Source organism: Athalia rosae, chromosome 3 (assembly GCF_917208135.1).
Source record: "Athalia rosae chromosome 3, iyAthRosa1.1, whole genome shotgun sequence".
In the NCBI taxonomy this organism is placed as follows: domain Eukaryota; kingdom Metazoa; phylum Arthropoda; class Insecta; order Hymenoptera; family Athaliidae; genus Athalia; species Athalia rosae.
This window is the reverse complement of record NC_064028.1, coordinates 19,627,633-19,652,251: the sequence shown is the minus strand read 5'-3', so window position 1 is coordinate 19,652,251 and position 24,619 is coordinate 19,627,633. Positions and strand designations below refer to the sequence as shown.

Genomic DNA, 24,619 nt, shown 5'->3' with positions numbered 1-24,619 from the left:
TTTGTAAAGATTATTCAACTTTTTTCATGCGCTGAACCGCACCGCAGAATGCGCGTGCCACTGACGTTTGGCGCTTGTATGACGGTGGTGACAGTTCTGTAGTGATTGTAAATATGATAATTCCTACGTGGGGTGTGCTCGTAGATGGCATTTAATGCAAACTTAACCTAAATTCGAGCTAGGCTGATCAAACGAGACGTTTTTGGACTCTCCAGGTTACTTTTTTGAGTTGCATCTCAGAACATACTCTAACCTAAGAAATGACTGTGCACAACTTATATATATTCTCTCGGAATGGGACTTTGCTCTACTATGCCGAATGGAACAGGTTGAATAAATCTGGAATAACTAAGGAAGAGGAGGCCAAACTGATGTACGGTATGCTCTTCTCGATAAAGTCGTTCATAAACAAGATATCGCCATTGGATCCAAAGGATGGGTTTCTCCATTACAAGACCAGCAAATACACTCTTAATTATCTCGAGACACCTTCAGGTCTCAAATTTGTACTAAATACCGATAATTCAGCTCAGAATGTCAGGAATCTTCTTCAGCAACTTTATGGTCAAGTGTATATTGAATTTGTCGTGAAGAACCCACTGTGTAAATTAAATGAACCTATTCAAAGTGAATTATTCAAGACTAAACTCGACGAGCTTGTTAAATCATCCCCCTACTTCTGATTGTGAGTTTACAAATTATACTCACTATTAGTTTACTAATTAATAACAATAATTTATTATATTAGCAAAGTGTTAACACACTGGAGAAATGAGGAGTATTGTCTAATTCCATCAAAGACTACATTCCTCATTTTTGAAGAACTAATATTGTTTACAAAATCGTTGTCAAATTCATAACTTCAGATTTAATTGCCATCAAAAGTTCTTTTTTTTCGGAATGTACTGTAATAAACTAATTATCATTGTGTACATATGTTTTTCATCATTCGAGTCATCGATCGATGAATGAAATTCCATACAACGAAAATCACACTTACCCACGCGTTCAAATCTCCGCGACAATCCCCCCCCCTCTCCCGAATTTTCTTACTAAAAAGTCCGCAGTAAAATTTAAATGCAGACTGTGAATATAAAATTGAATTAGGCTAATACCATGATAAGTATTTTAATTAGACAATTATAAACATGCCAGTGATTCTTTTTATCAATTACCGGCGCTTAAAATTCTCCATGCGCCCGCAAACTTGTTGACGTCATTGAACTCGGTAGCGCATACCTATACGTAAATATTGACATACAAATCATGAAATATTGTTATATTTGGTATCCAGAACGTGTGTATATAATTCAGTACGTGGGAAGGCGTTCCTGAATAAAGCGACCCAGCTGCTCTTCTACTCGTCTGATCAGTTGCTTCATCCTCACATTCGTCTTCGTCTTTAGTTGCGAACTCATGTTCTGACGATCCGCTAACTAGTCGCAGTTATCGAATATATCGAATATACAGAAAATCTCTTAACATTTTTTTTGTCATTCTTTGTTTATCGGCACGCCCACCAATACGCGTACAAATTTACAAAATTGAAAGGGACTTGATCAGGCCTAGAAAAAAAAATCAAAGTTACCAAAAAGAACCACTGTCGTCATCTGTGATGGTACCGTTGTTAAACTTACCTACCTACCCACCAACACATCTTATCGTTAGCATCAACTTCTCTCGCTCGTCACGTCGTCGTCGTCTTTCGTCTTTCGTCTTTCTTTAGTTTTTCGTTAGGAACTACTTATGCTGCTGCATACGCAAGTTGTATTCTAGTAACTTCAAACTGCTGATGCAGTTGTGCTGTAGTAACATTCTCATGCGGTCTGCAGCTGTGTTGATTGAGTTACAGTTATATTTTATAGAAAGTTTACTATCGGCACTGTATTAAATACGAAAGAGACAAGAAAAAGCGTGAGAGTGCGTTTGTAATTGTGTCTGCGGTGATGGTTTTTTGATTCGATACTGTTTTCCATTTCTTTTTCCTCTTATTGTTAGAAAAGTAGGTATAGAGTTGTGTATATTTATAAACATATATAAGCGTGTGCATGTGATGTTTGAAGTTTTTTTTATATTCTTCTACAATTGTTTCTACTACAATGATCTCAATGTACGTATAATTATAATTATTCGAAATAAGAATCCAAAAAGTAATGTGTGTAATTAAGAAAATTCGAAAATATTAAGTGACATCATCTACACGAGTATCTTTGCATGAAATGGATATTTTCCTTTGACAAAATTGAGAGAGTGATACTTGCAGAAGATCATGATGTATCTATAAATTACGACTACTGGTTGTAGCATAGGCGAGCGTTTTTCGAAAGTACCAAAAATATCTTGATACCTAATACCAGCATAATATTTTCGTATTTAAATATTTGCAACCGCAGCATACCACCAAGCACAGGAGGAGGTAGAAGCAGACCTATTCCATTAAACGTCATTGAATACCTTTTTTAAAATGGTACTATTTCGTCGTAAAAAAGAACATCCGGATGATAGGCGACTTCTGGAAAGCATGGACGCAGTTAACGCTGGTTCAAAAAATCTGGAAAACGGTACGGGTATTATTTTCTAGTATAATATTATACTGAAAGTAAAGAAATAAATATGCACATTTGAGGGGGCATGTAGAAGAAGAAGAATTTTTTAGTTTGAGTTCAGGATAATTATTTTACCTTCAAAATAATAATTCTGCAAACTTCGTTAATCGATCAGACTTCATCAGAATCCTGAATTCAGACAAAATGATGAACTTGAATAATCATAGATTTGGGGGTAGAAACTAAAGGCGTATAACTCCGGGACCTGTTGAATCTTTCATGCATCTACATAGAGTTGTATTGATCCCGAATGCTTGGAAGGGTGATACCTTATATATATTTTATACATATTTTTCTCGTGGGTGCCACACCCGGTTGGCTCTCAGGGCGCAGGTTTTTGAGGGCGACGCCGTAGCATCCCCTGCATTCGTTACCCTGAAGCTCGATTTTCAGTAATGGAGAATTCTGTTCCAGCCGCATTCATGCATGTCCGCGAGAACATTGAGGAACTAGGTAAAGTCGCCGACGATACGGACCTACTTTTTCTTAAAGGGTTGCTCGACAGCCCTGTCGTTACATCTCTAATAAAGGTAAATATCTTTCCTCGTATCTTTCTCAACGTATTGTGTACACATGTAATACCTGTAGTATACTGACTATCAATATTCCACCCCCATCGATTTGTTTACCTTGATTGTTGGTAGATTCCTTGATAATTAAATCGATGTAACATAGGTTCAAGTGATGCCAATAGGAAACCTATAGAATCATGTAGCGAATTACTTATAGGGCCGATCACTTGTTCCTATAAGATTTTCATTTGTGAGGGTTTAAATCTGACGATATTAAAGGGTTAATTACCCGATCCGGGATCATCTAAGGGCAAACTTTAAAAAGTTCAAAGTTCAAAGGTTGAATTATAATGTGAAGCACGCGTTATCCGGTTAATTGACAATTATAGTATGATTCATTGTCTCTTGCGTTAGTGATGACTGCAGCTACTGTGTCTTGACTCAGATGTTAGAACTGGGTGGGAGGTTTCTGTAATAAAGAATAAACTAATGAAATAATAAAATTCGTTGGGTAGGTATTATATTCACAGCGAGATTTTTAAACTTCATAGAAACTTTAGCAGGGTCTTAGCTATCTATGACATAAAATTCGATACACAATACCCAGTGTAATTAATCGTCCAGTTATTGGTTTAGTTTTGGTTTAGGATTTCCCGTGTTTGATTGGAGATAAGACTTTAAATATTCAACCACAAAACGATCTCTAACCGTTTTTGGAAACCGTTCATGCTCGCAACTTTCTCCTTTTCGGTGTCCAGTTATATCAGGGTATAAGTCGAACGATTACTGTATATTTAGCAATTAAAATTACAGCTATATCGTAGACATTGACATGCTTAATTGACAATGGAAGAAAAACCAAATTATCGTTCGTTCTCTAATACAGCGTATATGGTCTTGCGTAATCCGATATTTTGAATTGGCTTCTTTATTTGTACAGTGGCTGAATGAGAATCGCTGTTCCTGCATGAAAAAATAAAGAGTTTGTAAAAAAAAAAAAGATATAGTATTTCTATTCAACACGGAATAGTATTTTATAACGTACACCGCATACCAGCCGGTGCGGTCATGCAGCGATGTGGCTTTCGGGCCCCCCACCTGTTATTTCAAACCGTTCAGTTCTCTTCGTTCTTCGCTCCTCAGTCCTCTCCTCTTTTAATGCTCCTCTCTTCGTGAGGCCCCAGAAGGCACGTTTGTAAAGGTGAGTATTATAATAGCGAACGCGACTTGACTCTTTACATTCACATTCACGTTTATATCGTTTGTGTAAGTCACTGCAGATGCCTTAGGCGCGGCCACTCGGCGTTCATATTGTCAGTCCCAGTTCTCACTTTCCAGAACTAACTGAGGAAAAAAAATTCACGGCTTTCGCCTTCCAAATTAATCGCATATATTTTATACGAATTTATCGTAATGCTTTACAACGCAGTGATTACTCCATCCTTTGAAAGCGTAGTCATCGTTCGATAGATCAAACAGTCATCGTCAATGTCGAATCTACCGAGCTTACAGAGATTTTTTAAAAAAGTGCTTCTTTGTGATTTATTAAATCGAAACTGATGAATATAACTACATAGGTAAGCGTAAAAGTGTCGTGGATGTGAAAATAGAAAGAAAAATCTGGGAGTCTGTCACACCAAATACATATACCTTATTGTTATTGCACGTGGATGTAATTATCATTGATTAGGAATCGCCATTTTGTTTTCGTTACCTCTATAAACATACATGAATTGCAAATTGAAGCTCAGTCTTTCGGGGTTCATTATCCAAAATTTCATATATATAAAATAGATATGTATAACTATATTTTTCTCTTATCATAAATATATGGGTTTTAAAAAATGGCGTCCCACCATAAACTGTGACGCGCCATTTGGGTGAACAACGATTCACGCTCCCATAATAACATGACTAATTCTTTTATTTCATCAGGCAGGAATTTTTGTAAACCAAATTGAAGAAGAATATTAAATGAATTATTGTTGAATATAAATAAGATAATTCAAACTGGCGAATAAAGCATGCTTGCATGGCAATTACATCACGCCCTTTTCTTTCCGTTTTCAATTATTTATGGGGCGTTTCCCGAATCGTCAAATATATCACGATATAAAATTACACGTGCAATTTAACGAACGCTCAATAATAAATAACAATTTTTCGTTATTGTAAATGGAATTCTTTCAAAGAGTATAATGTAAACAAAATTTGTATTATGATTACAACCTCGTGAGGTCCGATAGTCTAAACAATAAGTGAGTACGTTATTAAAGCAACTTTGAAGAATACTTCTCTTGTGTACAAGATAATTAATGTGGCTTTATATTAAGAAGATCAATTGAAATTTGAGCGTTGGACGATTGATTTTGATTGAAATATACTATATAGATGTATATACAAGCATATAGGTCTGTAAGATGTAAAGTTTCAATCATCGTTTTATTGTTAGTCTACCTTGTAGTATATTGTGGCGTGAAAACGGTAATACAGTAAAACGGGTCAATCGGTAATCGGTTTAGAAATCAAATTGCGGACGTAAACCTTGATTTATGATATACATCATCGCTCGCATTTAGACCGATAGCGTTTGGACCTAATAAACGATCGTGCAGGAATTGCAAATATTGAATTCAAAACTGCCGTAATTACGCAGATCTTCAACACATATAAGCGATCGTTTGGCGTAAATTTAAACGGATTTATTGATATAAAGCGCCTGAGTTTAATTTGAGAAAGAGGCAGTGAGAAATTATACATAAGAGTAGCAAAAACAGAAGCTGCAGGCGATGCTTCAAATAAACAATTGCGATAGAATGTATGGATTATTCATCAATTTATTTTTCCAGGTTCAAGATCGCCTTGAAGATTCTCCCGGTGCATCTGCGACCCCTGTTTGTCTGATTTGTGACATCGCGGACGAGATTGTTCATGGACTTAGCTCATCATCTGATCAAAACGCGGAGGAATTGACGAAGCTTCTCAAAAAACCACATCTTAAAGCATTACTCGAAACACACGACGCTGTTGCTGAGCGTCACGACGCCTCCTCTACACCTGATCAATCGTTTCTTACGATGCCAGCCGACGAAAGGACGGATGCTGTAAGGGTCGTCGGACTCAGGAGGAACCCGGATGAGCCATTGGTACTTCAGAGCTTTCCATTCCTGTAGTATCTAATCAAGACTTTGTATTGTTTTTTTGTAAAATAATTTCGGCTCTCCGATAATTTCCAGGGATTGACAGTACAGGTGGACGACGTCGGCAATCTAATAATAGCAAGGATCTTGGGCGGTGGCACCGCAGCTCGTCAGGGACTTTTACGAATCGGAGAAATTGTCCTAGAAGTCAACGGAAAGGACGTCCATACTCCTGACGAGTTACAACAAGCTATACACGAGGCTAAGGATAATCTTACTCTAAAATTGGGCCCGGGACTTGCCAACGATGGATCCAGACCCCTCAAATCAACTGTAAGTTAAATTTAAACGGTTTTCGTCTACAACACCATATCAATAATCGCAATTACAGTGCTACATGAGGGCGCTTTTTGACTACGATCCTTCTGAGGATACTCTAGTACCTTGCCGGGAGATCGGTCTGCCTTTCCAGAAGGGTGATATCCTTCAGATAGTCGATCAGGCTGATCCGAACTGGTGGCAGGCACGCCGTGTGGAGGGCGATGGTCTCGGCGCTCCTGGTTTGATACCATCTCTAGAATTAGAAGAACGCAGGAAGGCCTTTGTGCCACCTGAGGCTGATTTTGTCCATAAAATAAGCATATGCGGTACTAGGATATCGAAGAAAAAAAGGCGTAAAATGTACCAGTCTAAATCAAACGGAGAATTTGATGCCGCTGAGCTTTTACTTTACGAGGAAGTCGCCAGAATGCCACCGTTCAGACGCAAGACTCTCGCTCTTGTTGGGCCACGGGGTGTCGGCAGAAGGACTTTGAAAAACCGACTAATAAACAGTGACCCAGACAAATTCGGGACCATTGTACCATGTGAGTTTTTTTCCTTCGCTGTCTATGTTCAATTTTTAACAATACGCGTGGTTTTTTCTTGTCTGCTGTTTTACATCGAACTTCATTTCAGATACTTCACGTCCCCCAAGGGTCTTGGAAGAAGATGGTCGCAGCTATTGGTTTACAGAGCGAGAGTCAATGGAGACCGATATCCTGGAACATCGTTATCTCGAGCATGGAGAGCATGGTGGGCATTTGTACGGAACACGGCTCGAGTCTGTTCGCGAATTGATAAGAGCAGGAAAGATGTGTGTGTTGGATTGCAGCCCCGCTGCCCTTAAGATACTCCACAATAGTACAGAGTTTATGCCGTATGTTATATTCATTGCGGCACCTGGGATGGAACAGCTCAAGTCGCTCTATGATCTCGGAAGATCCACGGGAGCCAGCAACAGAAATTTATCGGTAAGATTTCATTTTCTTTCGGTATGGATTGTAAAATTCATTATTGTTATGCGATGACAATGAGCTGTTTGTATTATTATGCTCGAATATTTCGTATCCGTTTCCCAAAATCCAAAGTATATTCCAGATTATCTGTACAAATTATAGGTACACCCTCGCAGTAGCTATTCTGTACAAATCCTTAACGTATTCTTAATTCGTTGTTCTTATTACAATTATTATTATTTGTTATTACTATTTGTAGTTAATTTAATCGTCATCGGTCCTTACTATCATTGCGATTGTTTATCATTTCGAATGTTTACAAGCAGCAACAGCTGAGTGTGAAGAAGAAACTTTATGAATTATTATTTGTGAATGCCTAATTGACTGACTTTTCTTTTGTATTTGATGTTGGCTTTGCTAGTTTGACCGTCAGAGTTCCATCAGGTTTAGCTCAAGGCGAGCTCGTACCTTGGAGTCCCTTGCATCCCTATACGAGGTTTGTATTTACATTTAGTTGTTCATAATATTCTAAAATCGGTTGATGAAAACTTGATTTGGGGTTTTTTAGTATCATAATGAAAAAAAGATTCATCTTGAATGAAACAACAGGACTCCTATGTATTTAATAACTATATTTCTCAGGAGGATGACCTGAGATCGACTCTGGAGGAATCAGCAGCACTGCAAAGAGCGTATGAAAAGTACATAGATCTGGTAATAGTTAACGAAGATTTCGACCAGACTTTTAGACAAGTTGTAGCTGCTATGGAAGCTCTTGCAACTGAACATCAGTGGGTTCCGGTAAACTGGATATACTGATGACAATTTAGCAGTACCTGGAAAGATATTACTATTTTAGTCTTTGTTGAGTCATGCAACAAGGCCACCTAATTCACATAAGTATCATATTTTACAATGTAGTTTAATATATGTCCGTGTGCAGTATAATAGTGATAACGATTCAAACAATAACATTAATCAGATAGTCACACTTATGTATTACACAAACTATACGTTATGTGTTTATTAATATTTAAGCATTTAGATTGCCGTCCAATATTTTTAAGATCCGTACTCACTAAGCTTATACCTACTAAAATATCTATATTCATTGGAAACACGTACTTTACACACACGAATCTACCTATCAATTAAGTTATAGTATTGTCTAAAGGTACAATAATTACAAACGAATAAATATAAATTAGGGGAAATTCGCTAACAATGCAGATATCAATCCACGGAAATAAGGATTATAATTATACATGCATCGTGTCGATATAATATATGATAGAGATTTATTTTAAATTTAGTATCAGAAATTGTATTTTTTTCACCCTTTTTCACCGTTTAAATCTAAACTCGCGTCTGCGTAAAAACCAATCGGTGTACACCTTGAGGGCAGCACCAGGTAAACGCCAATCGCCAATCGTAGCGTGGCGTCAAGTTAGCGGCGTTTTTTGTTCCTTTTACCGTGGTGTGAAGTGACCAACGTTAGATTATTCTCAAAGAAGGTTCTGTGTCAGTAGTACGAGAGACATCGAGGTAGCTTGTGGTTAGATTAGGCTAGGTTTTTTGCGGTTAAACAGTATTTTTTGTTAGAACGTCTGAAAGATTAATGTTGTTAATCCGTTATCAAATAGAATTATTAATTGGGTTTAGCCTAAAAAAACTGGGATGAAGGTTACAGATAAATTGCGTCAATTTGACGCTTATCCAAAGACGATGGAAGACTTTCACGTTAAAACATTTGGTGGAGGCATCGGTACTTATAAAAAAATAAACACTACATTTAAAATATGTTTGCATAATAATTTCTAGCCTAAAATTTTGGTTCTAAACGAATAAAAGAGTTGTAAAGATTTTGAGTGACACCTGTCAAACATCGACACGTCTTCGCTGGATATCGTCTGCTATTCGTGTAGCATGTGTCGTGTAATATGTCACCTTTTTTCGGTTTCACGTCATTTACAGTTTGCTGAAATAATGTGTGGAAAATTCGTTGTATATAACGTTCGGATATCCAAGAGTTCAATCTGCCAATGTGCAGCCTCTAGATACCTAACCTCGAATCGTTATACTGTATTAAACATCGTACGAACTTCAAATTTATTTCTTGTTCATATCGTAAATGATTACTGTTCATATTCTTCGATAAAATTTTCAGTTACCATAATAAGCGCGCTTATCATCCTGGCACTGTTCATCTCTGAAGTGAGCGACTACTTGACACCTAGCATGAGCGAAGAGTTATTCGTTGATACTTCAAGGGGGTCCAAGCTTAGAATAAATTTGGACTTGATCGTCCCCACGATATCGTGTGATTGTAAGTGTATATTTTTGTAGTATATGAAACATCAAATGTATTCTAAAATGTACTTATTGTTACAGTATTGTCATTAGATGCGATGGATACAACAGGGGAGCAGCATTTTCAAATAGATCACAATGTTTTCAAACGAAGGCTCGATCTTGATGGAAAGCCAATAGAAGATCCTCAGAAAACAGGTTTAAAAAATAATTTACCCAATTTAAATATTACCTGAAAGATTATATCGTTTTGTAAAAATCGCATGAATATTGTTGTCATATTTCAGATATTGCAAACACCAAGTCGCCAGAAAAGGCTACTGAACAGGTGAGACATGGTGTCAGTACACAATTAAATTCTAATGAATGCGTCATCATTCTAATTATCTGAATTTGTTTTTCAAAATCCAAGCCAGCTGAGAATACTACAGTGGCAGAAGCTTGTGGTGACTGTTATGGTGCAGCAAGCGAAGCAATTGGAATAAAGTAAGTATGAATAGAACCTCATTGTTGGTTCACATTGGCCTGGCTGGTGCAATGATATAATAATTGCAGGTGTTGTAACACATGCGAAGATGTTCGAGAGGCATACCGAATGCGGAAGTGGGCCTTTCCCGATCCTTCAACAATAAAGCAATGCCAGAATGACAAATCAGTTGAAAAATTGAAGCGAGCATTTACAGAAGGCTGCCAGATATATGGATACATGGAAGTGAACCGTGTCGGTGGTAGTTTCCACATAGCACCTGGAGAGAGCTTCTCCGTTAATCATGTGCACGGTAGTTATCATTATTGTTCAGAAGAATTGTTCATCATTACATTTTGTCGTAAATCTTTCTCGTATTGTTTAAATTCGGGCTCTTTTTAGTTCATGATGTACAGCCTTATGCCTCCACCCAGTTCAATATGACGCATAAAATTCGACACTTAAGCTTTGGACACAAGATACCTGGAAAAACGAACCCAATGGATGATACGCTAGTTGTGGCTGCAGATGGTATGCATACATTTATTATTCATTGCTTGCATGTGTAGATTAGTTTTCTGTGCACATCATTTTATTGACCATGATAACAAGTTTTGATACATCTTCATTACTCCTGAGTGATTTAAACAAGAAATGCAAAACACTGTCTATGCAGTTGCCATTGGTCTTATGCCAATTTGTTATACAGCATTATTTATATGGTATAATGTTTGTAGCTGGTTCATGATAGGTTCTAAAATACATAAATAGTATCACTATTTTGAGTCACTAGCATCTTATTCCAGTTCCAATTGCCATAAATGTCCCAAATGTCCCACCACCCTGAATCATCACTTTTCCAACATTGTTCACCAGCTCTCTACCCCGCATTCCGTACCTGTATCAGAATAAGTTGGTACTATCACTATCTGAAGGATAAAGTTACGTAACTTTCTATATCACTGCTCATATTTTATTTGCCGCATCTAGTGTTTTGGCAATCTTGTTCAATACCTTAACGCTGAGAAGCCACCGAATAGAGCTCCCGATGCCATGCCAACGCAGAATCCAATCGTGAATCCCATTTTCATTTTATCCCAGCAAGAGGGTCCCCCCTGTTGGTATGCGCCTCCGGGTACTACAGGCATTCTGAACAGTGCTTACCTACGTAAATACAACAACAATCCGTCGGGTGAATAGAAATCATAATTTTAACATATAAAAGTTCATCAGTGAATTTTTATTTTGAATATTTTTCCTCAGTCTCACAATTAAACTTTGTAGATAGCAGGTCTTTTTTTATGGTTATGTCTATGTTCTCCGCGATTCCTTACGGTCGTTCTACACCATTCGGAAGAGCTATTTTTTTGGTAGAGTACGGACGGATCTCGTTTTCGTACTCACTGGTTTTAATGGCTTATCAACCCTCTTGCTTTGCTCAGTCTTGTCTAGACTTTCGTGCCAGCTTAAACAACTCGTTTCATTCAACGCTCGCCATCACCGCAATTCAGAGAGCCGCGTAGAGTATAGTATGTTACGCCAATTCGCGCACGCGCGAATAAATTAACGAACGATAAAAGCTTCGTTTTTTGAAGATCCTTTGAAATCATATAATGTTCGTAGTTCAATCGTGCCGCCTATTACCACGAAATAAGTTCTACTAGTCCTTATTCTGTGCTATTACACTCAACACCACTCCGTTTGTTACATTTTTCAGGTGCCACGATGTTTCAACACTACATAAAAATCGTCCCAACGACGTACGTTCGACTAGATGGTTCGACGTTACTGACTAATCAATTCTCCGTTACCAGACATTTTCGACAAATGTCTCTGTTCAAAGGGGATTCAGGTATGCCAGGTATATTTTTCAGCTATGAACTTAGTCCTTTAATGGTGAAATATACCGAGAAGGAAAAATCTTTTGGTCATTTTGCCACAAATCTTTGCGCCATTGTGGGTGGTGTATTTACCGTAGCAGGTCTAATAGATGCTGCTTTATACCATTCGGTTAGAGCTATACAGCGAAAAGTGGAACTTGGCAAATTCAACTAGGAGATTAATTTATAACATTTTATTAAATTAAGGAAGGAAGAAAAAGCTGAATAAAAAATGACGAATATTATAAAAATATTGTAAAAAATTCTTCAATTTCGGAAACAAACTTTCATCCATAATAATATACCGTCGTAAAGTTGCACATCGTGGCTATGTCCAGTCACGGTCGGAGCGTGACGACGAGTCAGGTGTCCATTTTAGCGGCGGGGGGAATCGCCATATTAGTAGGCCCAATGGGTAGTGTCACCTACAGGTTACGTGCACAACTGCATACACGGAGATACACACTCAAGCATTGTTATGGTTACGGGGCGGTTAACCTAGGTGCAGTACACAAGGTGACACAAGGGCAGTACACTGAATTCGTTGGTGCAGTGTAATTCCGAAGGTTGAAAAATGCCTTGTTGTATAGCGAGCGGGTGTTTCAACCGCACCCATCCACCGAGTGAATGGGGATACTTTTCCTCTCCCGATCTACTGAGTTTACCCCCTTGTCCAAGGTGGGACCTTGTGCCCGTCCCTATATTATACGTCCATGGTTTATACCGTGCGCACCAAACAATTTGGTCCGCCATTTGGTGCTTGGTAGCGTATCAAGTATGCGGTGTATACATGGCTAATAAAAGCGGTAGCTGACATTACTAGATAGCGCTCAGCGAACGCTCAATCTTCCGTATAAGCTCTATGGATAGTCAGTGGTAATCTGGCCACCGTTGATTTCAATCAGTGATTTAATCAAGTCTATTGATCATAGTTCTTCTATAATGAAGCCTACCGTTGTGGCAGACGAAATGTTTCCGGAAGGTGCTGGACCCTACATGGACCTTGAAGAGGTTATCTAACAGATAAAAAAATAAACTCATCGTATTGTTTATAAGCATACAGCCAAAATCTAACCTAAATGCCAAGGCTCGTGTTGAAGCTATGAACAAATCATTGAACGTTTACAGGCTGGTGGTTCTAGCGGATTGCTGATGGATCTTGCTGCTAATGAAAAAGCAGTACATTCCGACTTCTTTAATGGTAAGGTTTTTTAATCACAGACCATCAATGACAGTGCTACTAAAGAATGTCAGCACTGCAACATGTTGAGAATTACTGTCTAACTATAAGTAACCAAGTGTCTTACTCAAATCAACGTCATTAACTTCTAGTGCCACTTTTGAATGACTGTGCTTAATAATGAATATATGTGCCTAGGCAAGAGGCTCTGGAGGCATTAGTCACACTTATGCGTTCATTTCAGAATTTGACGATCTCTACGACGATGAGGACCTTAATTAATAGGAGTTATAACAGATCATCCCCATACACATATTCTTTGACTTGTACACAATCAATATGGACCATAAGTTCACAAATGGGGATGTAACTGATGAATAAACCATTGTTTTCGTATGAATTCACTTCATTGTTGTAAGATGAACTGATCTGTTTTTGCTCATCTGTTGTAATTTGTTGAGTTGATCCAGTGCAGTTCCAATAGGGTACCTAGAGATGCCTAGGATTTATTGAAAGATTCAAGTTTGATAATACATACCTATAAGAAGATTCTTGACATCAGCCTATCACGGAAGTCACAATTGATTGAAAATTCAACATTTTGCACTGCTCAAGGGGAGCAACATGCCACAAAGACAGCAGACGACTGGAGCTGTGCGCGATAGTTGTACCATTGAGAATAGATAGGTAATACAGATTGCAAACAACCAGCGCTATATACGAATCGACGGTGGAGGGACAAGAGCTATTTAACACACCTAATTTGAATTGCAATAATAATAAATTAAAAATTCATCAATAAAATTATTACGTCGGTTTACCATGAGTGTACCCCCTAGAACCGCCATATCATAAAATGGAAAACATGCAATGCAAGTCTTATGTCAAGACCCTATTATTAAAATCGATACCTTTTTCAGTGACAGAATATTAGTAGGACATATTGACTGCTTCAAATTTGGCCTATCGAGAGGTAGCGACTTGTAATTTTAAAAAAAAAATATCAACTTGTAATAATGTTACGATTTATTTATTGCAAATTAGCCAGACCTTAGTCTGTACGTTTGTATCATTACTTGATTCGTATTTGTCCCTTCATTGTCTATAATGTTGTATCATGCTGTGTGCTTTATATACCGTTCTTTTTTCTCTTCATGTACCATAAGAAAGTAAGTAAAAGTTGTATTTGTCTTCCTTTTTTTTTGTTATCCTTAATACATGGGATATTAACGATATTGTATATTGTAAGATTACAATTGTTATTTATAACACGTATGTATGTACATATTAGTGTTTAATTCCAGGATACGACGCACGATTAAAATAGCACCGATTTCAGTCCCTGTGCAAACAACGATTAGATAGTACAAAAAAAAAAATGTACAGACGTCGCCGCAATTCCATTTTCCGGCCCCATTTCCGTCCGGAGTCCGGCCATTCCGGCAATTTCTTTGAAGCACGAAAGCTACATCTGAATACACATTCCGTTTGGAGTGTTATCGCTCGGTTCTAATTTGGTAGTTCGACAGCCATCCGACCACATCAGCTGTTTTGAATTCTGCTTGAGTCAATAGAGGGCATGCAAATTTAGTTATAGCAGTGTCGCTTTATCGCAATCCGCGACTTGGACGAACTACGGGTCAATAAAACAAAGTACCTAACGATGCAGGAATCGAGTGTTCGCAAGAATGACTTTTACTTTGCATAATCTTAAGTGATGCGAATACTGAGGACTGGTATTTTAGTTGACTTCAAGATCACTTGGCACTTCATCGTCTTGGTCGCTTTCTTCTTCCTCGTCTTCTTCTTCTGAGAAATACTGCGATGGTGGCGACAAAGGATCTTCGGAAAGAGAAGTGCGAGATGAAGACGGTGGTCGAGATCCAGATTCTTCCAACTTTATCTCTAGTTCGTCGATCGACGTGCTCGGTCCAGGAATTTTCACAGGAATGAGACTCTCTAAGTCTCCAGTTGCCAACTCTACAAATAACGGAATAAAGTCTGATCATCATCTCTTTAATTGCCAAGTTTGCCGAACTGCTGTTGCCGCCAAACTAAAATAAATTAGATACTTACGCTCTACGTATTTTTCAAGGGACTTTGGCACCATGGTTTTTGCTTTTCTTAAATCCTCATCCGTACAGTCACCCTTCTCTAGACCTGAAGTAGATACAAATTCTCATAGCCAGAGGTCGAGTGCACAACGCAGATGCGTGACTTTTGAATAAAGGATCCTAAATGTCATATGCGAAAAAGTATGGTATCTGTCACATATACTATACTTTATCATACATGAAATTTGGAATCTTCGGTTCGAGAATCAAGCCCCAGAATTTGTTTGAATAAATTAAAATCAGCACTTACCAAAAGCCAGTCCCATTCTCTTTAAAACTTCTATATCGTCGTGTATCTCAAACTTGTCATTAAAATTGAACAGGTACTCCGTTCTGAAAGTTTTGAAAGAAACAGAGGTAATTATTGCTGATATGTGCATGCACCCCAGTGCAACTTGTATATACACACACACGTGCACTGACAGGACGAAACAATATAGTTGGGTTAAGCTCACTTGTCATGTGAAATGCTGCAGTCGATAACAGTTTTCTTACTGGTGTTGACAATAATGAACGGCAACTGAATAGCGGAATTAGGCTTAGGCGGTCCATAAACATTTTCATTCTCATGGTTTCGTTCCACTAAATTTTTGAAGGACACATGTTGCAAAATCAACTGATGCAATTGCTGCGTCTTGGCTTTGATTCTTTCTATCTTTTTCTTCTTATCCTTCTCTAATGATAAGCACTCCTGCAGGGAATTTGTAGGTAAACCGAGCCACCTTATTTCCTTTTTCTCCTTGGAAATTATGTTCATTGCCATCAACACGTTCAATGCATCATACACGCGCCGCCTGATATTTTTCTGATCATACTGCTGCGAAATAAACAAGCCGGAGTAACATTGACCTTTACAGCAATTTACGATAAAATTGAATCGCTGACATGACCATTATCAATATGAGCTTAATTTACCTGTTCGGTTAGCGAATTAATGTGCGCCGGATTAGTAAATTCACCAACCAATTCATCAGCGACTTCGTTGTACGATGTCGTGCCTTTTTTTTTCACCTTTTCACAGACTTTCATTGAGAAATGGCGTAGTCCCTTTCCAACTTTTTCAGTTTTTCTCCGTTTGCTGAAAGTTCAGTACAAGAAAAATAAATATTGTTTTCGTTTCTTACTCATTTTGAAATTATTAACAAAGAACACGCTGGCATTTCCTTAGAGCCAACAAAAGGGTGATGTGGCAAACATGATTTGGTGTTATTTCAAAGGCTTAAATCACCATTAAAATGTTTCACAGGCAAAGTGTATACATATACTGTATCATACTTATGGTATGAAAAAAAGGTTCATGCAATACTTTTGCAGTTCAATTCTATACCATGTTCTTTTTCAGTGGAAGGATTTTGAACAATCTCAATTTTACTCATTCAGATCCTAGTCCCTAATAAATCAGTTGAAACAATGGCATATGGTAAATGTTGAAAACTGCATAAGAAAAGCATACAGATCGATACAAACAATAATCAAAGCTCACTACTCTGGGACAAAGTCGCTGCTCTCAACATCCTGGCGTTTCCTAGATCCAGTGTGGTCCAAAATAGGACTGATGAACGTTTTTACTGATTGATCCTTACCAATCTGTTGTTGACCACTAGCCTGTTGTTGTGGCTGAGCCACCACGGCCTGTTTGAAGTCGCTCTGGTGAAGGGAAAGTATTTTGAGATCCAGTTGTATTTTTGAATTATTATTGATCTTTCAATCAAACAGCATTCGTGTAGTGCAAAGGATCCCCCCAATAAGAGAAGTTGTCGCGTACAATCATACTTATGTTAAAATACATAGAACCTGACGGGACTCAATTATGGACAATATCGTATGTATAGAACTTGCAGTGAGTTTCACATACCATTCGAGCGGTGGTAAGTTGAATAGTTTTAGTGACGACAGATTCACCAGGCTTCACTGTAGACATTTTTGCATTTTGTACAGGAATCGTGACCAGGCCTGGATGGATCAAAAAAGAAATATTGGAAATATGCATGACGATATTGATCAGATAATTTATCGGTTGATGTGTGAAATATTTCAGAACTCTGAGATCATGATTCAACAGTAGAAAGGAGAGAAAATTATTATTCAATCTATTATTAATAATAATGATATTAATGATGATGATGATAATAATAATGAACATAACAACAGAATCAACAAAAACAATTAAGGGAAACAGCCTTGACTGAGCAGAACAAGCAGTAAAGATACTTACGCTGACCAGGCGTTGAGGAGCCTTGTATACTTATAGTTCTGAGAACTTGAGTTCCGCCAGAAAGAACCTGAATAAACACAAGTTTTGGTTGAAAAACTTGAATTTCTGACAATTTTTTGAATAGGATAACAGTAGTAAAAGATAAGGTAATCATATTTACCTGGGTATCCTGGTTTGGCGTCTTGAATACTTTGAGGTTTCCAGCATTTGTGGAACTCACAAGTCCGCTCAATGTTTTAGTTTGAGTGCTTGGTACCACTTTGATAACTTGCGGTTGCCCTGTAAATAACATGATTTCACGCTTGATGTGATTTACTTGACAGACTATTACATTCAGCACATGGTTGAGATATTGAAAGAGTTATGTGTTGAAAAAGGGCAGCCTGAGTTCTGTACAAGAAGTAACATTGACAGTCGTAACTTATGCAAGATGTGACAATATGGGAATTTAAAAAAGTTGCATGCAGTACTGAAATCCGCTGAGTTTCTTCGAAGGGGGAAGATATTTCAACCGTCCGGATTCGTGAAAAGATGCGGAAATCTCAAGAGGCGTGTGGAGTAGATTGTTGGCGCGCCAGTTTAATGACTTACCATTAGCGTCGTGTATTAGAAAATTCATGGTTTTATTTTGCTGGGTCATCACTGATGGTTCGCTGATGATGCGGTGTCAATTATGTTCTTTTAGGTGAACTGGGAACTACGTGAAAACAAGTTTATCATAAGTGTGATAGTTTAGTCAGGCTCAACGTATCATCAAAATGGCGACTCCGGCATCGCGTTCAGCGCTGATTGCACCATTTTTAGGACAGATATTTGAAGAATATAGATCAGAAACGGGGAAAGTTAAAGCAAAGGATAAAGAGAACCCGACACGACTGTTGCACCAGAAAACACGCTTCTTTTACAACTTTTTACCGGCCGTAGAGGCGCAAGTGAAACAGCTTCTACGTGTGGAGAGCTGAGGCGAGCTTGGCGGTAGCACAAAGACAAACAGCTGATTGGCCTGAGGTCAATCACGTGGTCCGTTCCGTTCCTGTAGTTCCACTGTTCGACCGTCAAAAGCACGGAGGCATTCGAAAGTGAGCACACTACTTGAAATTTAATTTGAAGAGCACATTTCATGTGGGATGTTCACATTTTTTTCTGTTCACTGCCCTTAAAATGGTACCAATTTATATCCAAACAACGGGAAACAACGTATGAAATACAAAACTACAAGAAATAGTTTATAATTTATCAGTGGTTTTAACCGATCACGCCTTGTTAGACGAATTCGGTCAATGGATGTAACCTTGGTGTGATCATAACTGAAACAGTTAGACACTACACGATATGGTTGCTGCTACGATTTAGGTTGCCGCAAAATATCCCTAGTGGAACTTACGTACGACGATGCGGGTCGAGCCAGACAACACATTCTCGGCCCTATTTTCACCCCTCTGGAAAATCTATAAATAATGGTCCTACAGATCTGGGAGTCGAGACTTTTTTTTAGGAAATCTCCTCTTTTTGAATCCTTTTGAAAATTTCTACCCAACCTAAATCAAATCGCGTAGTGTCTAACTACTTCAACTATGAATGAGGTTCGTGTAGAGCTCGCCAAAAAATTCCTATGCGCCACGTTGCGGTGTCCCCCCTACGGTTGCATTCCGTAGTGGTTGGTAGGCAGACAACTCTGCTGGCAACCTTCTTCGGATTCGTCCGTCGATCATAAAGAGTTCGCAAGTTCATCAAGAAAGTGGTAAATATTTAGTAGTTTGTAATATGAATGTATTAGCAGAATGAAATCAATGATGAGCTATCGTGATCTTTAGATAGTTTAATTGCGTCGAGTTCAACTCAATTCATAGTGTACCAGGAACAAGAATGTTTTCCGATTCAAGAAAACTTCTGGCAGCCAAAAGAAGGGTGAGATCTCTCAAGTTCAGATAGCATATTGCACTTTTATATAATTGCAGCCTACAAATTTAAATGTCTCACTCTCCTCTCATACTCGCTCCTGGTTGCAGCTCAAGGAATTCCAACTCAGTAAGAAAAGTTACATGGCAAGTAATGCTGCAAAATCTGTAAGCGAGAACATGGAACGGTGTGTCTCACCTAAGGTAAATGCACCTATGCTTGCACTTTGAGAAAAAAGATTGTGCTGTAGGTTACCATTTTGATAACTTTTTTGCAGAGCTATGACGTTGCTGTCAATTTGAGCAACCAGGCTCATCATCAGACTAACACTGCACAAGGAAATGATTGGGAAGCAGCAACAGATTATCAAAGGTCCGATATACCAGTACCTCTGTCAAAGATTTCCGATTCGATAGAATGTGACCCTGGCAATGGTCAAGATTCTTTTGACCCAATGCTCGCTCCTCCCTCAGCTCAAGTTGGAACCATTCATGATCCGGTGGAAAATATTGTAAGTTTAGATCATCCATGCGATCCTTTGGTTAGCAGGGAAGATTGGGATACATTCAAAGTGGATCGGGTTGAGTATTGTGCACCTCACAGAATGACTTCAACTACACAGGGTATGACGGATATTGCTGATCCGCCACTCATAGTAAGTCAGGAATTCCAGTCACAATCAAAATTTGAAACTAAAATTGATCATAATGGAGATAAAAACCAGGAGACTAGAATAAAAGAGGATTTTAGTGCCTCGTTCAATAATTATGGTTCGTTGGTTGGAAGTGGAGCATTACAAAAAGAATGTCTTCAGCAGATGACATCCGCAGTTGAAAATGTTTTAACAAACGATGTATTAGCTGGCAAGAAGGAACCATTGGGCCTTGCCTCTGATTTGGAAGAGAGAAATCAATTTCTAACTGCCTGCATACAAGAACAAAAGGATACGATTGACCGGTTGCAAATAGAAATTAACCAGTATGTAAGTGAAATAGAGTGATCATTCTTCATAAACAATGATACTGAAGTATAGCGTTAGAAACTTGAAAAAAAAAAAAATAATAATTTCCCTTGGTGAGTAATAAAAAATCATCAACGCCTCACAGATCCAAAAGTTCTATTGTTAGCCAATTCCAATTAGCAAAAATGTATCCTTGTAGTACTATTTTGACAGAATCACCATATGTTGGTCTGTGAATGCGTAGCTTATCAGACGATGTTTCCGCACAATTAATTTCTTCAAACAAATCCAATGTGGCAGAACTACTCAAAAACCAATTCTTTACCGCATTGCATTGATTTCTTTCCTTGTCAGTTTGTGATTTCTGTGAATACAGCACAAATCTTGCACAATTCAGTACAATTACTACATTTGAACAATTTGAAAGTGGTATGGCTGAGTTCATAGATATTGACTTTCCACCTGTTTCTCATTTGCATTCCAATAACTTTTATGGATCATAGAAATTTTATTTATATCCATAGAAGGCCAGAGTGTCAGAATTAGAAGTTACAATGAGGGCCAAGGAAGCTGAGTATGAGTCAAAATTCTTTTGTGAGTTAAATCCGCTCAAAGAACAATTACGGTTACATGCACAAACGACCGGTATACTTGTTGGAGAAAAAGCTGAACTCACTGCTGCGCTGGCACAGAGTCAAGCCACCACCAAACAGAAAATCGGTGAGTTTTCTTGCAAGATTTTGCCTGTTCCCAGAGGATCCAACCTCTAGTAATAATCTATTTCTGGAATAGAGATAATTCGTGTAAAGTTGAAAGAGGTTTGCTTATGTGTATAACTTTCAACTTTTTTACCATCTATTCACAGGTGAAATTGAAGAATTGAATGCAAAATTGAAGTCACTGCAGCTTCAACTAACTGACTCGGAAAAGGGATTAATAGCTGCCAAGAATGCTGGCGAGGAAATTAAAGATTCATTTCACCGGCTCCAATCCAGCTACATCTCCACGGAGGCAAAGTGCTCTCAAGTTGAGTAAGTCTCCAACTACAGACAACAGACAACAGACTTCTACTTTACATTATACCGGACAATATCCATCTGGTTTGATCCAGGCAAGAAAAGGACGATCTTGAATTAGAAGTGGCTGAATTAAGGCAGACGCTGAATATTAGAAATACCGAATTGGTGAATCTTCAACAGGAGTTGAAGGAAAAAATTGCTCTACTAGCCTTGAATGATCTTAGGATGCAACAGGTATTTACGGATTTGCAATTCAACATTTTTATCAAGTTCCCGCCGATTAATAAACTTTGCTCGTCGATCACAGTGAAATATATGATTAATACTTAATTGATTCTTGTACATCACACTGCAGATGACCTCTGTGTCCCAAGTCATCAACGGTGCAAATGAACAACCTCACATTGTTGCTGCTATGGAGCAACAGGTTAGCCAATTAATGGAAACTCTCAAGTCTGTGAGCAGCGAGCGTGATGAAGCCAGTGGTCATTATCAAAATTATGTGCACCAGCTCAATGCTCAGGTCACTACTCTAGCTTTGAAGGTAACCACAGCAGCCTTAGGATCACTTTCCCATTTCAATGAATTTTTGTTAGATTAAAAATCCATCATTTACGCACAACTATCTGCTAAGATGTAATGGCTGGTTTCGATGATTTTTCATAATTCAGCTCGAGCAAACCCTGAAGGAGAATTCAGATATTAGTAGCAGAGAAGCAAGTCTTGTTCAACGGTTGTCAGAACTTGAATGTCAAGTACAGAGTCAGAATACGATACCTGAATCTTTGCCTTGTACCGCCAATGATGACAAAGAAAAAATAGACAGGTTGGAGACTATCGTTGCCAAACTCGAATCAGAACTTGACAGTTTGCGGGGCACTCTTTTCGAAAAGGTCATTCCACTTTTTTAAATTACAGGATTGGAGCGACTCTGTTATATCTGACCCTCTCTGTTTCTTTCATCTTATTTTCAGAACTTATTAAACGATACTCTGAAGCGTGAGATTGATGAATTGCAGGAATTGCGCGAAAGCAATGCGCAGGCATCGCGACTGGCTTCTGCTATGGAGGGCGAAAGATTGGCTGCAGCACGAGCTGTTTCACAGAATCATCAATTAAAGCAACAGCTAAGCGAAATGGAAGATGCATTTGTGCAACTTGTAAGTGGTTGCTCAGTCCTTTTTTTATTTTGTTTACACCGGTAGCTACTCATTTAACATTTCAAATCCTCTGATCAATTGCAGAGCAATGCAAAACTTGATTTGACAGAGCAGCTACAAGGAGAGCGGGCGATTGGTCGGAAATTGAACGCACGTCTGAATGATACTGAAAATAGTATAGAGAAATTACAGAATGAATTAAGGGACAAGAATTTGTTGTTTGCTGAATTGGAAAAGGAAAAGTTTGAGGCAGCTCAAGTAGCCGATCAATTGCAACATTATCAAGCTCAGTCCCAGTATGCCGGCACATTGCAGCAAGAATTGCATCAGGCCCAGGTATGCATTGGTGCCTGGCTAACTTCCGTCTTCTGTGAATGAGCTTACCCTGGAATGATAGTAATTCTGTTGCTAAAGAAATCGTATCATTTTAGGAAAGCATCGATTTTTTGACAAAACAAAATCAGCAGCTGATCAATGAGTTGAATGGGGAGAGGACACTGGTCCAATCAATGGATCAGAATCAGAGGTCTACCGAAATTGAATGTGAACAAACTTCCGGAATTGGGAACGATGTTGACAAAAAGAAGGTGAACACTTTGGCGGTAATGACGCAGACCGAAGAATTAAACACTGCACGTGATTACATCGATGAAGGTATCACAGGTTTGGATACGCAATCCACTTCCACTGAAGCCGTCAAGAAACTCGAAGAACGTTTCAAAGACACGATGGAACAAGTGGCAGAGCTTTCTGATGAAAAACAAAGGTTGGAACATCTCGTACTACAACTGCAGAGTGAAACGGAAACAATCGGTTGGTGTAGATAAAAATGAGTCACATAATATTGATATACACTAGGCATGGACGATTGGAGGATATGACTATAGCACTTGGACACTTTGAGCTGTACATGCTATAATATGGACAACTTTTTTATATCAATTACATTTAGTTAATTACCCACATCTATGCTAAGTTTGGTTCAAAAGTGTATCTCATGCATTGTAATCTATCATGTTCGATCCACAGGTGAATATGTTACGTTATACCAAAAGCAGCGAGGCGTTCTTCAGGAGAAAGCGAAGGAGAAAGAAGAGGCATTTCGTAGATTATTGGAAGAACGAAATGAACAACAGGAACAGTTACATAAACTAAAGGTACTCGTTGCCCAGTTGATCAGAGGAAAGTCTACGGTTACCACGCCGACATTTGAAAGTGAAGGTACAGCTGCGTTTGCTTTGAGTATCAATATGTGTTACTAATACCACATCTGACCGTTGTTCAACTTATCACTGGTCTAGTATTAATTGTTCCTCATCAACTGCAGAGGTGCATTTGGTTCTTTTATCAAAGATTTTAGTGGTTTGGCAAGCATGCGGCATTAAGCATTGCTTTTTCTGTCCTTTAGTTTTTTATAACTATGTACTGCAACCATATTTCTGATACTGATCTGGGCACTAAAAATTGTGCTTTACAGGGGATGATCCAGCGGAGAATAAAAAACTGGGAACCGAGGGATCTGATCCAGCCACTGTGCCATCGGAATCATCAGCAAAGAAAGATAGCACGACTTCTCAGATTCTAGATCTCCTCACTGAAATCAAAGAGTGCAAGGACTCTTGTGGTCTGGAACCCAATTTTCATCCATGCTCCTGGTGCTCCGGAAAACTGATTACTGTTTAAAATTTCGTATGTGTGTGTGTCAACACAACTCAACAAGACCATTAGTTTGTTCTTTCTCCAAGTTGTTAACTTCTAATCAAAATGATCAATATCCAACTGCTCAAGAATTTATTCTTGAAGATACGATCGAAATTTTACATAGAATGTCTAAATATTTCATAAATTTATACAACGCAGGCTTTCTTGTTAATTTTTTT

General features: G+C 38.4%; 7 protein-coding genes and 2 long non-coding RNA genes across 26 annotated transcripts; 5 read left to right on the top strand and 4 right to left on the bottom strand.

Annotated features, from left to right (window-relative positions):
• Positions 1-43: 43 nt before the first annotated feature.
• Positions 44-6,096, top strand: LOC105689803 (trafficking protein particle complex subunit 1). Of its 3 annotated transcripts, none has more exons than XM_048652601.1 (2): positions 44-685; positions 5,968-6,096. In XM_048652601.1, the coding sequence occupies exon 1, from the start codon at positions 261-263 to the stop codon at positions 681-683; it is 423 nt and encodes a 140-aa protein (XP_048508558.1). In that variant the 5' UTR covers positions 44-260; the 3' UTR covers positions 684-685; positions 5,968-6,096. The 3 variants fall into 3 exon arrangements, with proteins under 3 accessions (XP_048508558.1, XP_012262531.1, XP_012262529.1); XM_012407108.3 differs by lacking the exon at positions 5,968-6,096 and adding an exon at positions 3,021-3,043; XM_012407106.3 differs by lacking the exon at positions 5,968-6,096 and adding an exon at positions 2,394-2,529.
• Positions 1,428-2,840, bottom strand: LOC125500279. The gene is made up of 4 exons (XR_007277571.1): positions 2,682-2,840; positions 2,455-2,551; positions 1,638-1,832; positions 1,428-1,565 (listed from the first exon to the last, which is right to left on the bottom strand). It is a non-coding gene; the product is annotated as an uncharacterized LOC125500279 (long non-coding RNA).
• On the top strand, positions 2,423-8,847 carry LOC105689801 (MAGUK p55 subfamily member 2). Its single transcript, XM_012407102.3, has 8 exons — positions 2,423-2,561; positions 3,021-3,136; positions 5,968-6,264; positions 6,355-6,591; positions 6,650-7,124; positions 7,216-7,550; positions 7,957-8,031; positions 8,178-8,847. The coding sequence occupies exons 1-8, from the start codon at positions 2,465-2,467 to the stop codon at positions 8,352-8,354; spliced, it is 1,809 nt and encodes a 602-aa protein (XP_012262525.2). The 5' UTR covers positions 2,423-2,464; the 3' UTR covers positions 8,355-8,847.
• LOC125500280 lies at positions 3,146-4,490 on the bottom strand. Of its 2 annotated transcripts, none has more exons than XR_007277572.1 (4): positions 4,164-4,490; positions 3,722-4,081; positions 3,408-3,587; positions 3,146-3,305 (listed from the first exon to the last, which is right to left on the bottom strand). It is a non-coding gene; the product is annotated as an uncharacterized LOC125500280 (long non-coding RNA). The 2 variants fall into 2 exon arrangements; XR_007277573.1 differs by having other exon boundaries at positions 4,217-4,490.
• A 135-nt stretch (positions 8,848-8,982) lies between the features above and the next one.
• LOC105689867 (endoplasmic reticulum-Golgi intermediate compartment protein 3) lies at positions 8,983-12,442 on the top strand. 4 transcript variants are annotated; one of them, XM_048652593.1, is made up of 8 exons: positions 8,983-9,080; positions 9,703-9,861; positions 9,927-10,043; positions 10,133-10,173; positions 10,258-10,331; positions 10,401-10,624; positions 10,714-10,842; positions 12,029-12,442. In XM_048652593.1, the coding sequence occupies exons 2-8, from the start codon at positions 9,774-9,776 to the stop codon at positions 12,364-12,366; spliced, it is 1,011 nt and encodes a 336-aa protein (XP_048508550.1). In that variant the 5' UTR covers positions 8,983-9,080; positions 9,703-9,773; the 3' UTR covers positions 12,367-12,442. The 4 variants fall into 4 exon arrangements, with proteins under 4 accessions (XP_048508550.1, XP_012262643.2, XP_012262645.2 ...); XM_012407220.3 differs by having other exon boundaries at positions 8,983-9,300; XM_012407222.3 differs by lacking the exon at positions 8,983-9,080 and adding an exon at positions 9,321-9,470.
• Positions 10,886-14,043, bottom strand: LOC105689869 (reactive oxygen species modulator 1). Of its 3 annotated transcripts, none has more exons than XM_048652603.1 (3): positions 13,910-14,043; positions 11,326-11,475; positions 10,886-11,209 (listed from the first exon to the last, which is right to left on the bottom strand). In XM_048652603.1, exons 2-3 carry the CDS (start codon positions 11,457-11,459, stop codon positions 11,101-11,103), a joined length of 243 nt encoding a protein of 80 aa, XP_048508560.1. In that variant the 5' UTR covers positions 11,460-11,475; positions 13,910-14,043; the 3' UTR covers positions 10,886-11,100. The 3 variants fall into 3 exon arrangements, with proteins under 3 accessions (XP_048508560.1, XP_012262647.1, XP_012262646.1); XM_012407224.3 differs by lacking the exon at positions 13,910-14,043 and adding an exon at positions 11,581-12,001; XM_012407223.3 differs by lacking the exon at positions 13,910-14,043 and adding an exon at positions 11,716-11,995.
• On the top strand, positions 12,689-13,771 carry LOC105689870 (COP9 signalosome complex subunit 9). Its single transcript, XM_012407225.3, has 3 exons — positions 12,689-13,202; positions 13,320-13,392; positions 13,616-13,771. Exons 1-3 carry the CDS (start codon positions 13,134-13,136, stop codon positions 13,651-13,653), a joined length of 180 nt encoding a protein of 59 aa, XP_012262648.1. The 5' UTR covers positions 12,689-13,133; the 3' UTR covers positions 13,654-13,771.
• A 342-nt stretch (positions 14,044-14,385) lies between the features above and the next one.
• Positions 14,386-18,709, bottom strand: LOC105689866 (transcription factor Dp-1). Of its 4 annotated transcripts, XR_001103268.3 has the most exons (11): positions 18,292-18,708; positions 17,861-17,979; positions 17,701-17,767; positions 17,341-17,438; positions 16,969-17,132; positions 16,401-16,563; positions 15,941-16,302; positions 15,736-15,818; positions 15,448-15,531; positions 15,029-15,351; positions 14,386-14,929 (listed from the first exon to the last, which is right to left on the bottom strand). XR_001103268.3 is itself a non-coding variant. In XM_012407218.3 (10 exons), the coding sequence occupies exons 1-10, from the start codon at positions 18,338-18,340 to the stop codon at positions 15,113-15,115; spliced, it is 1,425 nt and encodes a 474-aa protein (XP_012262641.1). In that variant the 5' UTR covers positions 18,341-18,709; the 3' UTR covers positions 14,386-15,112. The 4 variants fall into 4 exon arrangements, 3 of the variants coding, with proteins under 3 accessions (XP_012262641.1, XP_012262640.1, XP_012262642.1); XM_012407218.3 differs by having other exon boundaries at positions 14,386-15,351; positions 15,941-16,299; positions 18,292-18,709; XM_012407217.3 differs by having other exon boundaries at positions 14,386-15,351.
• Positions 18,710-19,328: 619 nt separating this feature from the next.
• Positions 19,329-24,598, top strand: LOC105689897 (golgin subfamily A member 2-like). Of its 7 annotated transcripts, none has more exons than XM_020854589.2 (15): positions 19,376-19,608; positions 19,710-19,802; positions 19,877-20,110; positions 20,222-20,254; positions 20,417-20,581; positions 21,085-21,280; positions 21,426-21,591; positions 21,672-21,813; positions 21,935-22,123; positions 22,251-22,472; positions 22,554-22,739; positions 22,824-23,075; positions 23,171-23,552; positions 23,769-23,960; positions 24,217-24,598. In XM_020854589.2, exons 1-15 carry the CDS (start codon positions 19,567-19,569, stop codon positions 24,420-24,422), a joined length of 2,700 nt encoding a protein of 899 aa, XP_020710248.2. In that variant the 5' UTR covers positions 19,376-19,566; the 3' UTR covers positions 24,423-24,598. The 7 variants fall into 7 exon arrangements, with proteins under 7 accessions (XP_012262690.2, XP_012262693.2, XP_020710247.2 ...); XM_048652575.1 differs by having other exon boundaries at positions 20,414-20,581; XM_012407267.3 differs by having other exon boundaries at positions 19,329-19,441; positions 19,515-19,608; positions 19,877-20,581.
• The last annotated feature ends 21 nt before the right edge of the window (positions 24,599-24,619 follow it).

What these genes read in the sequence shown, in the direction of transcription:
- LOC105689803 (XM_048652601.1), top strand. Translation starts at nt 261, where the DNA reads ATGACTGTGCACAACTTATATATATTCTCTCGGAATGGGACTTTGCTC.
- LOC105689801 (XM_012407102.3), top strand. Translation starts at nt 2,465, where the DNA reads ATGGTACTATTTCGTCGTAAAAAAGAACATCCGGATGATAGGCGACTT. An exon ending in TCGTTACATCTCTAATAAAG is followed by an intron (nt 3,137 to 5,967) that starts GTAAATATCTTT and finishes TTATTTTTCCAG; the next exon opens with GTTCAAGATCGCCTTGAAGA. An exon ending in CCAGACCCCTCAAATCAACT is followed by an intron (nt 6,592 to 6,649) that starts GTAAGTTAAATT and finishes TCGCAATTACAG; the next exon opens with TGCTACATGAGGGCGCTTTT.
- LOC105689867 (XM_012407220.3), top strand. Translation starts at nt 9,213, where the DNA reads ATGAAGGTTACAGATAAATTGCGTCAATTTGACGCTTATCCAAAGACG. An exon ending in AACATTTGGTGGAGGCATCG is followed by an intron (nt 9,301 to 9,702) that starts GTACTTATAAAA and finishes TAAAATTTTCAG; the next exon opens with TTACCATAATAAGCGCGCTT. An exon ending in CTCCGTTAATCATGTGCACG is followed by an intron (nt 10,625 to 10,713) that starts GTAGTTATCATT and finishes GGCTCTTTTTAG; the next exon opens with TTCATGATGTACAGCCTTAT.
- LOC105689869 (XM_048652603.1), bottom strand. Translation starts at nt 11,459, where the DNA reads ATGCCTGTAGTACCCGGAGGCGCATACCAACAGGGGGGACCCTCTTGC. An exon ending in GGTGGCTTCTCAGCGTTAAG is followed by an intron (nt 11,210 to 11,325) that starts GTATTGAACAAG and finishes ATTCTGATACAG; the next exon opens with GTACGGAATGCGGGGTAGAG.
- LOC105689870 (XM_012407225.3), top strand. Translation starts at nt 13,134, where the DNA reads ATGAAGCCTACCGTTGTGGCAGACGAAATGTTTCCGGAAGGTGCTGGA. An exon ending in CCTACATGGACCTTGAAGAG is followed by an intron (nt 13,203 to 13,319) that starts GTTATCTAACAG and finishes GAACGTTTACAG; the next exon opens with GCTGGTGGTTCTAGCGGATT. An exon ending in ACATTCCGACTTCTTTAATG is followed by an intron (nt 13,393 to 13,615) that starts GTAAGGTTTTTT and finishes CGTTCATTTCAG; the next exon opens with AATTTGACGATCTCTACGAC.
- LOC105689866 (XM_012407217.3), bottom strand. Translation starts at nt 18,340, where the DNA reads ATGACCCAGCAAAATAAAACCATGAATTTTCTAATACACGACGCTAAT. An exon ending in AACTTACCACCGCTCGAATG is followed by an intron (nt 17,133 to 17,340) that starts GTATGTGAAACT and finishes TCCCTTCACCAG; the next exon opens with AGCGACTTCAAACAGGCCGT. An exon ending in TTAATTCGCTAACCGAACAG is followed by an intron (nt 16,303 to 16,400) that starts GTAAATTAAGCT and finishes TTTATTTCGCAG; the next exon opens with CAGTATGATCAGAAAAATAT.
- LOC105689897 (XM_012407267.3), top strand. Translation starts at nt 19,567, where the DNA reads ATGTTTTCCGATTCAAGAAAACTTCTGGCAGCCAAAAGAAGG. An exon ending in TTCTGGCAGCCAAAAGAAGG is followed by an intron (nt 19,609 to 19,709) that starts GTGAGATCTCTC and finishes TCCTGGTTGCAG; the next exon opens with CTCAAGGAATTCCAACTCAG. An exon ending in AACGGTGTGTCTCACCTAAG is followed by an intron (nt 19,803 to 19,876) that starts GTAAATGCACCT and finishes ACTTTTTTGCAG; the next exon opens with AGCTATGACGTTGCTGTCAA.